At 36.6% G+C, this 14795-nt stretch overlaps 1 protein-coding gene across 1 annotated transcript; it reads left to right on the forward strand.

The window, feature by feature from the left end:
- Positions 1–1833: 1833 nt before the first annotated feature.
- LOC121969817 (zinc finger protein 511-like) lies at positions 1834–11508 on the forward strand. Its single transcript, XM_042520076.1, has 4 exons — positions 1834–2060; positions 3415–3479; positions 8481–8679; positions 10780–11508. Exons 1-4 carry the CDS (start codon positions 1926–1928, stop codon positions 11236–11238), a joined length of 858 nt encoding a protein of 285 aa, XP_042376010.1. The 5' UTR covers positions 1834–1925; the 3' UTR covers positions 11239–11508.
- Positions 11509–14795: the final 3287 nt, after the last annotated feature.

Below are 14795 nucleotides of genomic sequence, written 5' to 3' on the forward strand. Positions count from 1 at the left end.
CTAAGATGTAATGACAAAAAGTTAAAGTTAAATTTTATGTGATCTAATTTGTTTACCAAGTGTGCAGGCTGAAAGACTTGACAGATCTAAATAACCAAACACCAGGCTGAAGTCCAGTTAGGTCAGGATGACCAGATAACTAAAAAGAAGCCTAGATATATCAGAGATGACTTGATATCTGGCAAGAAGTCCAGTTGGATTAGTAGGACCTGACAACTGGCTGAACTCCAGATGGGACATCTAGTAGGAAGACCTAGTGGGTCAGATGTCAAGTCAAGTGATTCTGCAAAATGGTAAGTAGGTAAACAACTGAAGAAGAGAGATCTAGTGAGGAACGAGTCCAGTGGGACTGTAAGCGTTGGCCCAACTTAAATCCATTTTGAAAATCTAAGTTGAGTCTAAGACTAGATCTTGGTCGTGTTAAACAAAATCTAATTCATAATCTTATTATGTGTGTTAACTCTGTCTTGCATGTATTTTTTTTATTTGGACTAGTTTTGTAGGAGCTTAGAGCAAAAAATAAAGTTTAGATGAATAGTGCTCTAGGTGCCTCATCTGATTAGAGACACCCTGGGTGAAGGATTGGAGGTGCCCTGGATGGATGGAGGCGCCCCAGAAGAGATAAACTTCGAGAATGAAGGTTTAATAGTTAGAGAATCCTTGGGTTGATTCGAGGCACCTCATAGTTGACTGGAGGTGCCCTCAGTTGAATGGAGGCGCCCCCAAGAAGATAAAGGTCGCATATCTTGAATCAGATCAACGGTTATGAGGCACTTCGGATGAATCGAGGCACCCCCATGCAGTTTAAAAGGAGTGCTTGAACAATGCTTTGAACATCAATTCAACTATAAGTTTCAAGTCATTTTTGCTGCGCTGACTCCTTGTAATTGTTGTGTTGCAAATCTACCACTTTGATTCTACACTCGAGAAAGCTTCTACGACAAGAATGATAACTACATCGAGCTACAAGTGTTGGTAACAATTTAAAGCTAAATTGTTAGTTACTGTTTATATTTGCATAAGAAAGTTAAGTTGTTATACTTTCCTCATTTTTATATTCGACCTCATTTTTAAAATTCTTCAAGAGAGATTTTAATAGATTGCCCAATTGAAACGGTCCAAGCCTTTGAGCAGTAGTTGTTGGGCTACGAACCAAGTAAAAACAAATGTGTCCTTACTTTTCGCTGTACTCTTTTTATTTTATTTTTCCATTGCATTCGTATTTACAAAAAGTTTTTAAAAGGTAAAAAGAAAAGAAAAATTTTAAAAACGAGATTCACCCCTCTCTCATTTGTTTCGATCCTACACCACGTTATTCTGAATTCTTTAGGTCCATCAATGGATTTTGATCAAAATCGACTAATGGACTTAGAAAGCTCGAAATTAATATGAAATTAAGTTTTATGCATTCGTCTAATTTTTTTATTATATTCATATATTCAAACATCATTTTTATACATCATATTAAGAATATTATTTTTTAAATATAAATCAAAGTTTTTAATCAATTGCTATGGTCATGATATTACTATACTAATAAATAGTGTCCGAATCGATTATTGTAGTATAATAAATATGATGAAATTGAGTATGTAGTTTGATAATTTTAAAATTTATTTATATAATTTTGGATATTCTATAACTTTGGACTATATGATTTAGTAATTTATAAAATAATAAATATTTTTAAAGAAATCAGACTTTCAAAGTGACTAAATTAAAATTTTAAATTAATTTTATTTGATGATTATTTTAATTAAATTGTTTTTTTTTAAAAAAAGAAAAAACAAATGATAAGATGACTTTTTAATGTATATTTTTGATTTCGCCAGAACTAATTCACCGCACGGCCGCCTCAACTAAAGAGTGAAGCCTCATGGCTATTTCCCTATATTCAAACTCGAAACCCTTCTGAGCTCGCTTCGATGGAGATCCAATCGAATGGCGAAGAGGGATCCAGCATAGGGTTTAGGGGTTGGATTGCCTGTCGCCGAAGGTTCAAACCTGACGATTCCTTCTTCGCTGCTGGAAATATCGAACGCGAACTCCTAGCCAAGCAAGTAAACCTTTCTATCTTTCATCGTCTACATTTGTATTTCTATTCTGCGTGCCGCTTCCACTCCGTCGATCTGTACAAGAACTTTTTTTTAAGAGGACTTTTGTTGGGTATTAAAGGAATCAGTTTGATTGATTTGATCTGACCGAGTATTTATGCTGGTAACAGTTAGAGTTTGAGATTCCCAATCCCTATGACTGGCCACTTGACCATGTTCAGATTTATGTTACTTCATTTTCCTATATAAGCATCCTACCCAGAGTTAGGTTAATTCACCATGTTGTTCTTTGCATTGACCTTTTTCCACACCTGAAAAGAAATTCCAGAAATGTTGACTGATACATAACCGTTTGAGAAAAATCCTTTTAGAAAGAACTAAGGAAAACATGTCATTAGCTTTGATTAAAAACTTTAATGCTTGAGAACAAATATAGACTTGGAATTTTCATATTGGAACCCCACTTCGTCCTTGACTTGAATGGACGTGGTAGTCATTAGTCAAGCTATAATTAGTAGAGATCATCAGCTTAGCTACTTCTTGAGTAGGCAATAGTTTAAAGCATATACATTATCAACTGTAGTCCTATACTGGAACAGAATCTGCCACATGTCTCCATATTTGGCTTAAAATAGCAGAGGCTTAAAATAGCAGAGACTAATATGTTGCTCTGATCCAATATTATTAGATTTAAAATAGCGCAACTTAATTAGATCCATCTTAAACTGATAGTTCTATACTGGAACAGTATCTGCCACATGCTACTCCTTATTGTAGGAGTCTTGCTTTATGAGTTTAACTACAGTTTTAGTTATGTAGTTCCACACACACAGTTTCTCCACTTGGAAGTTGATGTCCAGTGCTGTATTTTCAAGATTCAGGCTGAGGTCACACTAACCAACTTTAAACTAAAGAGTCTGTAGGATTTATATATAGTAAATAAATATAGAAGACTAACAGTGATCACTCAGGGTAATCTAGTGTAAGTTATGGTATTTTAGGAGTCCCACTCTATGAGAATGTATACTTAGAGTTGTGTGGTTCCACACATTCAGTTACTCTTAGAGATTTAGGGTTGTTGTCCAGTTGCTGTATTTTCAATGTTCTAGATTGAGTTTGCACTAGCCCACCCTTTGATAATAAGAAAGCCTTTGACAACAGTATCATTTTTATACCTTGCATATGTTACAGTTTGTGCTTGCATATTTAATTATTCTCATCCATGATTTAAGATGCGACTGTTATCACTTCCTATATTTCATGTTCATTCTGAATGTATACTGTCAGATGGAAATTGGAAATAGATCTATCTTTTATATGTAGTTACACATGTTTGCCTCTTGCTTTTGTTATCCTTTAGGTAGCACTAGATCTAACCGAAGATGAAAGATATCAGCTTCAGAAAATGGAAATTGCTGAAGCCCAGTATGCTTTCTCTCCTTACAACTCTTCTACATTGTTCATGGATGTTATAAAATCCTTTTTGCTGATATTGTTATATGATGCTTCTCTGGAATCTTATTTTGGAGGCCCACTATTTTTCAGTGCTCATCATATAAACATAGATGCTGCCATTTAGCTAATTACATTTTTTTTCCTGCAAGATAAGTGAAAGGAGGGAAACATATTAATTTTTTACCTAATACCTTGGAACTAAATTCCTCAACCAAACCAATTGGAGTATTCATTAGTGAACATTATTAACTACTGTTCATTATGTTAATATCTGTTTGTTTTGGAAAATCCTTTTTCAGCTGTTTTTTTGTCTACTATTATCCAAGATATCCATGCCATTGTTTTAGCTGACACAAAGAATAAAGTTCCATGTTCATAAATACTTTTATTGCGCTGATAGAATTCTTGAGTATCTGTATGCTTATTGTGAGCTTAAAGGTTGCTACCATATTGTCAATTCAGATTATGGTAGTATTGCTGATACTTTGAATAGGTGCTAAAAACCAACTTTGGTAATTTCACACATAAAATCAGTCTCATGGTTCCATAATAGAATTGTCAAAGGAATTAGTTTGTCATCTAAAGCCAGCACATTATTATATGCTTTAGCTGCCAACAAATTACCATTTAAAGCCATCATATTATATGCATTAGGTGACCGTTTAAAGTTAGTACATTATATGCATTAGGTGACCTTAGTACATTATATGCATTAGCTGGTCATTTAAAGCTAGTAGATTTTATGCATTAACTGGCCATGTAAAGCCAGCAAGTTATATGCATTAGCTGGCCATTTAAATCCAACAAATTACATGCACTATACAACTTTTTAGATTGCAAATCTATTATTTGTATACTTTTTAGATTATTAATTAGGATATACTAGTTGTAGACTATCTTTTGCACATTTGTATACGATAGATTAGCTATTTTAATGGCTAAAAACCAGCTTGTACGATGGGGATATCAGGAGAATTCTCCTAAACATTTTTTTTTCTCAAAGCTCTTTAAGATTTTAATTTTTTTTCCTCCTCAAAGCTCTTTAAATTTTTTCATGATATTAGAGCCTCAATTCCTCAATTCTGAATTCTCATGCATCTCATGTTCTAAATTTTTCATGATATTAGAGCCTCAATTCTGAATTCTCATATATCTCTTGTTCTCAAGTGAAGCTCAACCCTAGTCTTACTTTTCCTTGATCAAGTTCTCTTGGCATCATGTCTTTAGATAAGTATGATGCTTTCTTGATTCGCTTTAATAGCATAACTACTCAGCATAGACATTCCATTTTATGGGGCCATGTTGATGGCAGCAACTGATGAGCACATCAAGTGAGAGGTCAAGGATGCTCAAATCATGGTATGTATTTTTGGATTTGTGGAACCCAACATCATCTTGAACCTTCGACCTCTTAAGACTGTAGAAGCAATGTGGAATTATCTAAAGAAACTCTACATTTAACACAACATTACTCATTGATTCCAGCTCTAACATGAACTAGCTATTCTCAGGGAAATCTCTTTGATTTTTATTCTAGCTTCATGAATCTGGGGGTTGAGTATAGTGATGCACTCTATGTTACTTAACGGAAATTGAAAATTATATTAACTCAAAACTTATCTAATAAAATGACATGCTGGCCCCTTTTTATAAATTGATATTACGACTTACTCTTTATAAATTGACTTATTCAATAAAAATTTGACGTTTTTATATCCCATAATTTACGGAATCATAAGCTCATAATTTATGAAATATTTTTTGCCTAAATTTTAGGTATATACATGATTATAAAACCATGATTTCCCACACTCTTTTAAGCTGGTGAATAGATGTTTATTATTCATAACTTGGATACAATACTTTGAAATACATAGCTACTTCCTTTATCAACTTGCTCTCAAGTTTCTCCTTAATGAAGTGTGCTTCGTTCGATCATATTTACCAGATTATGAGCTATGCTATTTGCAACTTATTATCATAATAAAATCTCATTATACCATCCCACATGATCCCCAAGTCTTCTATGAAGATCTTCAAGTAAAGTACTTCACACACCTTGTATTATTGCTCGGAATTCTACCTAGACTGTACTACCACATCTTGTTACTTGCTTCTCCACTTCATGAAGTTACTGCTAAAAAAGGTTTAATATCTGATGGTTAACCTCCTGTCAACCACTAACCTAGCATAACGAGTATACGTGTAGGTCTCTAGGATCGAACTTCCATTTTTATTTCAAAATAGTATATCCTTTTCTTTCCTTGATGTTCCTTTATGTTCCTTTTAGATACTAAAATACTTGCATGCAAATATGCTACCTTTGGTTTATTCATGAATTGACTAATTACGCTTTTTGTGTATGTTATGTTTGCATGTGTATGAGACAACAAATAAGTTTCCTTCCACACATTGATATATTCCCTCATGTACTACAATATTTTCTTCTATCATTCCAAGTCTTGGATTTGGGTCTATTGAAGAGTACTTGCTAGCTTGCATATTGAATTGTTTGTTTCTTTAAGGAGATCTGCAATATATTTTTGTTAGGAGATAACATTGCCTTGATTAGTGTAAGCCACCTTAATCACAGGAAAGTATTTCAAGCTTCTTGATACTTTGATTTTAAACTCGTTCGCTAAACATTGACTTAGAAGTTGTCTCTCTTTATACAAAATTTGTGTCACTATTATATCAGCAACATACATTAAGAGTATTGTTGTGATTTCCCCTGAAGAAGAGTGTTTAATAAACAATGTATGATTTCTTGGTTTCGTCAATACCCCATGACAATTATAGCCATGGAATAAAATGCTGAGCCATGTCGATTGGCATAGACGGAATTTATTGTTTTATCCGCCGATCGACAACAAAATCAATTGGCTTTGGAGTCACGAGGCCACTATGACCTTGTAGCGACCTCATTGCAGCCTCCGCGAGATCGTTGAGGCTAGATTTTGGCAGCCAGGCCTAGCCATAGCCTTGCTGCGGCAAGCCGCTGTGACTGGCCATTTTTTCCTTTTCCTTTCTTCTTTTTCTCCCTATTTCCAATATTTAAATTTTTACATAGTTAATTTGAATTCCTTTCTCTCTGTTAATTTTTTTTCTCTTTCATCCATTGATTTTTTCCCCTCCATTGTTAATTTTTTTTCCTTCATCTATCCAAGGGTAAATAGAGAGAAACAACCTCTTATCCTCTTCAAGGATGGTTAATTTTTTTCCTACCTTCATCCGTCCATGAGGTAAATAGAGAAAAAAAATCTTTTAAAGGATGATTATTTTTTTCCTCCATCCGTTCACGAGATAAACAAAGAGAAAAAAAGACCTCTTTAAAATGCAAGAGACCTATTTTTAGAAAAAATAAAAAATTAAATATAATATAATTTCTAACATTTTAAATTATATTACTATTGTAGAATTAAATTATTATATATATAAATTTGGTTTAATTTTAGATTGATCAAAATAAATTCAAATTAAATTCAGTTTAAACCTATTTGATTCTTCCATGTTTTCTTGGTGGACCTTGGATTTCAGCTAACCCTAAATCGATTTTTACTCAGTAAGCATAAAATATTTCATGAGATAAAATCAAAAATTGAACTCAACATTCAACATTTCAAAACTGTCTCAAAGCAATCATCTATAGCAATCAAATATTAATAAAATTATCTTTTTAATTAATATATTTTATATTTAAAAAAGTATTGAAATTGTATTGACATGACATGATACGATATACTTACGGTGATTACTTAAATCCATATAAGACTTTCTTCAATTTATATAGTACGAGCATCCAAATTAATATCCTGATGGGACTTCCATATAAATTCTCTAGTTCTCCGTGCAAAAATGCATTCTTGATAGTAAACTGTTGTAACTCTCAAGCTATAATTAGCTGCCAATGAGTAGAATTTTGACGGTATTCATTTTTGCAATAGATAATCAATCTCATAAGTTTGAGTACAACCCTTGGTTACTAGCCTTGCCTTATACCTCTCTATTAATCCATCTGCTCTATATTTCACTGTATAGACCCATTATCCATCTGCTCTATATTTCACTGTATAGACCCATTTACACACCGTAGATTTCTTTCCTTCTAGCAACTTCACTAATTCCTATGTTTTGTTCTCTCTAATGCCTTTATTTCTTCATTTGTTGCTTGTTTCCGTTTCTCATTGGAAAATGCCTCAGATAAGGTGGTAGGGATTACAATGGCCTTTAGGTTAACCAAGAAGGCTTATGTGATGCTGAGAAATGTTAAAAAGATGGGAAGTTCACAAGAGTATATAAAGATGGTTTTGCTCACTCTCTAGTTCCTTTCTTAATAGCAGTGTGAAGATTTAGGTCCTCATCACCTACATGAGATTCAATTTCAACTTTTAATGAAGAATTAGAATTGTACCTCATTCTTATAATCTGGGTTGGATTCTTGCTCAACCTGTCATTAGCTCCAATGTATAATTTCTGAGTTTATGTCAAATTCTGTGTCTGAGTCCATACCAAATCTTATATTTGAATCCATGTCAAATCTTGTGTATTTGAACTTGTGTCAAATCCTAAGGCGGAAGTATATGAAGATCCCAGCTTTGTCAATTGAGAATGTGAGACTTGACAAGGCGTATTAAAGGAAGAAGATGACTGTCCTGAACCAATGCAATTCTGCGTTGTTATTGTGTATATGATGACTCATGCACTATCACTTCTTTTCTTTTTAAAATATAAGGAGATAGGATTTGATTGGAATAATTTCTAGCATTATCTTTATCTATTCTAGACCTTTTGATGTTGACTCCGAATTGTTTTTTAATCATAGAACAAAAACTTTGGGAGGACATATGCCACCTTACTTTCTTGAAATGTAATAAAGAAAATATTGTGCAGAATTTTATTTTCACAATTCAAGTCTTATTTGCTTTATGGTGCTGTGATAAGCTTTTTAATATCATCAATTATCAATTGCAGACTTGTATTTTGCCCTATTGCTGGTTGTGCTGCTCGATTGAATTTTCTAGAGGACTTCGAAGATCACTACCATACTCGTCATACTGCTTCGTGTTCAGTTTGCTCTAGAGTATTTCCTACATCACGGTTGCTAAATATACATGTCTCTGAAGCCCATGATTCCTTCTTCCAAGCCAAAGTTTCACGTGGTTTTCCAATGGTAAACTTCTTTCTAATAGTCTTTCTGTTATATTTATCATTTAGTAACCCCTGGATAGAAAGGAAAAAAACATCAAGCAGGTGTCCTTGGGATGCTACCATTGTCTTTTATCATCAATAATAATAAGCAACAATTTAAGATTAAGAAAATTGGTTATAGATTGATTATGGTCACTTTATTACTATATTTTTTTCTGTGTTGCTAAGAATTTCTCTCTCTTTGGCATCTCACATATCTTATTTTTGGCTTTATGGTTGTGCTTGGTCTCTATGTTATGAATCAATAACCAAAGGCATTATTAAATGACTCTCCTTATTTCAAACTGCTAACAGCTGATCATTTCTCATTCATAGAAGTTCCAATGCCATTTTTTTTAATTCTCCATTGTCCCTTGTATTAATGGATATAATTATTCGGTTGTTACCTTGGCAAATTCGTTTATTTTTCTATTTTCCAAATGGCAAATAAAGCTCCCATTAATAAAAAATCGTTACGGGCTCTTTAAATAAAAGACATCTATGGTTCTTAGATTTTTTTTTTCTCAAATTAATGGGAATTTGGTTAAATTTGTAATTGTATACATATAATCTTTAGATCTTATGGCTGTCGAATCCCGTAGATTGGAATCACTGTGACCATTCATACATGATCATGATCAGGAACATGGAACCTCTTGAATTGTAAGTGTAGGTTAAGTATTTCCTTATTGACTTCACATGGTCTACAGGTCTAGCTGTATGACTTGGTATATTTTAACTCGAAATGGCAAATACAGCTCCCATTAATAAAAAGTCATTGCAGGCTCCTAAAATAAAAGACATCTATGGCTCTTAATTTTTTTTTCCAAAATAATGTGGATTTGGTTCAATTTGTAATTGTATATATATAATCGATAGATCTTATGGCCGTAGAACCCATAGGAGGGAACTAGACCCATAGATTGGAATCGCCATGATCATTCATATATGATCGTGATCAGAAACATGGAACCTCTTGAATTGTTGAATTGCATGCATGGCTGGGTTAAATTGTCTCTTGACTTCACATGGTCTAGCTGCTTATATTTTGACCCGAAATCTTTTGTTCTTTCTTAGAAAATACCTCTTCTTTGTGCAATTTCTTTTCTTTATCGGATGGCTTCCAGATGGTTCAATTGCTTTTTCTACTTTGCTGGTGTGATGCCCTTTAAAGGTCATGAAGGTTGATTCATGTCCTAGCCTAGGTTAGTAGCGTCTCAAGTCTAAGCGCAAAGGGATTCTAGAGGGCCAATTTTAATATGTTAAAGTGCAATCACAAGTGGGTTAGATCTTTTAAAGCAAAACAAAAAAAAAAAATCCTTGAAAAATGTGAAGATAGTAAAAACGGTGAGTTTACTTTAAAAATACAAATATAAAGCATTTATCTGTCTTCATCCTAGCCTTCTTTTCTCCTTTCCTTTTTGTGCATCATGTTGACTTACCAACAAATTCTTTATTTCACCTTTATCATTTGGTATTTGTACATGATTTAAGATGAGATTAGTTTGTATGCGTTTTCCTACTTTCTTCTCTTTAAGTTGATGCTGAATTTTTTACTTCATGTCTCTTGAGTAAAATGACTAGAAGTAGTCTTTTCTCCTTTTTGCATCATGTCATCTTACCGACAAATCCTTTGTTTCACCTTTATCTTTTGGTATATTGTGCATGGTTTAAGATCAAATTAGCTATTGTATGTTTTTTCCTACTTCTTTCTTCTCTTTAAGTCAATACTGAATTTTTACTTCATCTCTCTTAAGTAAATTGACTAGAATTTAGTCTTTTCCCAATATTCTTTGCTGAGTAGATTTTGGTAATCACAATCCATTTTTATTTGCAATAGTTTTATCAGTCTCTGTTGATTGCAATCTACAGGTTGTCTCTTTTCCATTATCCTTCGTCTTTCGAATAGATGTTGAAACTTCTTTAGTCGGTCTTCTTTCCCTTCTGAAATTTCTTCTCTTTTTTGGAACCATATCAAACTTACTGTCATTGGGTCATCTTCTTCTTGTGATGAATTTGCTTGATGCTTCCGTTCCCATTTATATGACTTTGTTTGAGGTTATGATATGTGTGTGTGAACCAGTATGAATGCCTGGTCGACAGATGTGGAGTGAAGTTGAAGAGCTACAAGAGCAGACAACAACATCTGGTCGACAAACACAAATTTCCTACTTCATTTGAATTTTACAAGAAAGCTCATCCTTCCAAGCACCAGCGTCATAGATATCAGCGCAGGCATGCTAGCCATTCAAAGGAAGCATCAAAGGATACTGACATGGAGATCGATACAACAAAGTCGAAACGAGTTTCCCCAAAGTATCGACCCCGTAAGCTAACTAATACCGAGCAGAGGGAAACAGAAATGGAAGTCGAGGAGAGTGTGAATGATCTTATTGCTGCTGTATCAAAGCTGAGCACTTCTGACTCTTCCCCTTCAAGCATAAGCTTTGGCCATCGTCATGCTCGTGGCTTTGCATTTGTTCCACGGTCCATACGACAGGCTAATCGGAAACAAGTGTCTCAACCAGAAGCAAAGGAATAACATTAAGTTGCCAGAGTATTGATGGCTTGCCTGCTTCTTTCTTTCAAGTGCCACAAATTATTTCATCTTATAGATGTGAATCACGCTTGAGCAATTACTAACGCGAGCATCCTTCGCTTTAGTTACTGAACACTTGTTAGCATCATATTTTAGCATCAGATTTCACGATCAAACTTGTAATTGCCACCATATATCTTGAATTCTACAAATTGAATCCGTAGGTGTTTTTGTTTGTTTGTTTATTTCAATCTAAAACCTTCTGTATTGCTAGTCTACAATTGCATCTAAAAATTGATCCTTTGCATGGAGGAAATGAAGTATCAATTAATGATGAAATACAAGGAACAACGTCATCATCTACCATGCTTCAGGTAATGGTGCAGAGTCCTCCGTTTTTACAGACATTTAAGAATTGAATTACAGTTTTGATAAATTAACAAATATTTTTTTTTAATAGCCGATTCATCTAAGAATATTGGACTAATAATTTATCGGCACTTGATGATTGATAATTTTTTTTTATAGGGTCAACTTTTAAAATACATATATTAGAAGTTCGGTTAGTATTAAGTTAAAATTATATATAAAGTATTAAGTTAAAATTATATATATATATATATATATATATATATATATATATATATAGTTATGTTATCCTGCGTGTCTGTAGGAAATCAGTAAATTTTTTCTATTTAATTTTTAAAAAAATTTTGAATTAAAAAAATCAATTTTTCTATATATAAATTATTAATATATAAATATATCCCCTAAACCTATTATAATACTCCATAAATATTTAAATATATTTTATTTTTAATTTTTCTTTTTTACTAAACATTATAATCCAATTGAGATGTCTAAATCCTAGAGGTAAAATTTTAAAAAAAAATAATTTAAAAATTATAACCCAATTGGGATGCATGAACTCTAAAATAAAATCTTAAAAAATATTTTAATTATTTTTTTTTAATTCAAAATTTTAAAATAATAATAATAATAAATAATGAATATCAATTATTTTGATTTTGAATTTTTTTAATTCAAAATTTTTTTAAAAAATTAAAAAGAAAAAAAATACTGATTTCCTGCGCAGCGCGCACTGTGCGCGTCGCGCAGGATAACATAACTCTATATATATATATATATATATATAAAGTTATACTAATTTTATTTTATTTTTATGCTACGTTTGGTTGAGTGTAATGTAATAGAGCTTGTAATGTAATCAAATTTGTAATGTAATTAATCCGGATGTAGTTTAGGGCATGAGGGGAATTAAGGAGAGGGAAGGGGGCATTTTCATCATTTTAGAGGATAAGGCTTTAGAGTTTTTTGTGCTTATAAACACTGTTCACGGAAAAAGAAGGGGGGGGGGCTGGGTTCGTTGGGAGCAGCCGTCGCTAACCTGAGCAGAGACGGGGGCAGCTTCTCCCCCTCTCGCTCCTCGCCAGCGTCGGTGACCACTCTTTTCTTCTCCTCCTCGCGACGCCGACCGCAACCCTCCTTCTTCTTTCTCCTCACGGCACCGTCCGACAGACCTGGTGGACGGCGACGAGGGGCACCACCACCGCTATCACCAACCACGCGCCGCTGCCGCCCGTGCGCACCACCACCCCCGACGACCACTGCTTCCGCCTTCGGCGACTACAGCTGTCGTTTCCTGCAGCCACCATCAGCACACGCCGTTGCCGCCAGCGCGCGCCGCCGTCCCCGACAGGCACCGCCTTAGCCTCTTGAGGCCATCGCCACCACCATCGCAGTCGACTCCAGGGGCTGTCATTGTCGCCGACAGCTGCTGTCGCCGCCTCCGCCGACCCCAGCACCCGATGCCACCTCCAGCCGCCGACTACACCTCCTATGACCACCACAGTCGTTCCCAGCAGGCGCCACCGTCGTCACCCTCCAAGCAGTCACCGTCCGAGGGCTCAGGTATCGTACTATGCCTATATTCCGGCCTGCGAGTCGAGAGTGTGTTCGGCCTTTGTGCCGCTATTATATTCTGACCCGCGAGCCGAGGGAGTGTTCAGCCTTCGTGTCGCTGTTGTATGCCGGCTTGCGAGCCGAGGCTGTAGTCGGACCGTGCGTCCCCTTGCGGATCCATATCGCGCCTGGCTTCGAGCCACCGAAGCCAGCTACTCGCCTGGTGGACATTTATCTACTATTCAAGGTCACGACGACTCAATCAGCTCACCCACCTATCCTAAGGCGCCCCCCCCCCCCCCAGGGGCCAAGGCACGTCATCGCCTTCATATTGTATTTATTTTACTGTTCCACTATTATTTGGTTGCTCATATATTTGTGGGATCGCCTCGAGCACTGGGGTACCAGAGACAGGGGCAACCCTGTCACTAGATACAGACACTGTTGACCAGAAGACTTCGGACGACTTGGTCAACACAGGAGACAACTCATCAGCCGGGTCATGGGGATGCGGTCAACCTTCCAGACACGTCATTCCGGCAGGTCCGTCTTCTCAGCTTCCCGACAGGATCAAATTGGCACCTTCTGTGGGAACACACCTGGTCTGGAACGTGGAGATGGACGACGCCGAAACTTTTTGTCATCCTCATGACCTCGGTAGATTCCGAAGAATATATCATATTCTTCTTACTCCACGGGTATTCGGGAGTCGAGGAACTGAGTTAGATCCTCAGCTGGTCGGTAGGTCAGTTTTTCCGTTATATTCTTAGTTATTTGATATGCCAATGTTCCTCGATCGAGGAACCCTGTGTCGATCGGTCGGACATATATTATCCGAGCCATAGGCTCGATGTCAAAGACCCCATGCCGATCGGTCGGGCGTATATTATCTGAGCCACGGGCTCGATGTCGAAGACCCCATGCCGATCGGCCGAGCGTATATTATCCAAGCCACGGGCTCGATGTCGAAGATCCTGTGTCGATCGGGCGGGCGTATATTATCCGAGCCACGGGCTCGATGTCGAAGACCCCGTGCCGATCGGCCGGATGTATATTATCCGAGCCACGGGCTCGATGTCGAAGACCCCGTGCCGATCGGCCGGGCGTATATTATCCGAGCCACGGACTCAATGTTGAAGACCTCGTGCCGATTGGCCGAGCGTATATTATTCGAGCCACGAGCTCGATGTCAAAGACCCCGTGCCGATCGGCCGGACGTATATTATCCGAGCCACGGGCTCGATGTCGAAGACCCCGTGCCGATCGACCGGGTTTGAGTTATGCTTGAAGACCGTCGAGCGGCGACTATAAAAACCTTGGCTTGAAGATCGTCGAGCGGCGACGTTAAACCCCCACCTTCACGGACCAGTCCATCGGATATTCTTTCTCCCCCGTTCGGGGTCGAGCTTATCAGGGCATCTATCTCCCCCGTTCGAGGTCGAGCTTATCAGAGCATGTATCTCCCCCCTTCGGGGTCAAGCGGTCTTCACTGGTCTCGGACCAGCTCCAGATATTCTATCTCCCCCGTTCGGCTCACCACTTTCGCTTTCATGTGCCTTCAACTCAAGGGCTACACTCCAGTTCGGTTCACACGCGATGCGCCCGCTTGGCTCACGGGCTACACTCCAGTTCGGTTC

This window comes from Zingiber officinale, chromosome 4A (assembly GCF_018446385.1).
Source record: "Zingiber officinale cultivar Zhangliang chromosome 4A, Zo_v1.1, whole genome shotgun sequence".
Lineage (NCBI taxonomy): Eukaryota > Viridiplantae > Streptophyta > Magnoliopsida > Zingiberales > Zingiberaceae > Zingiber > Zingiber officinale.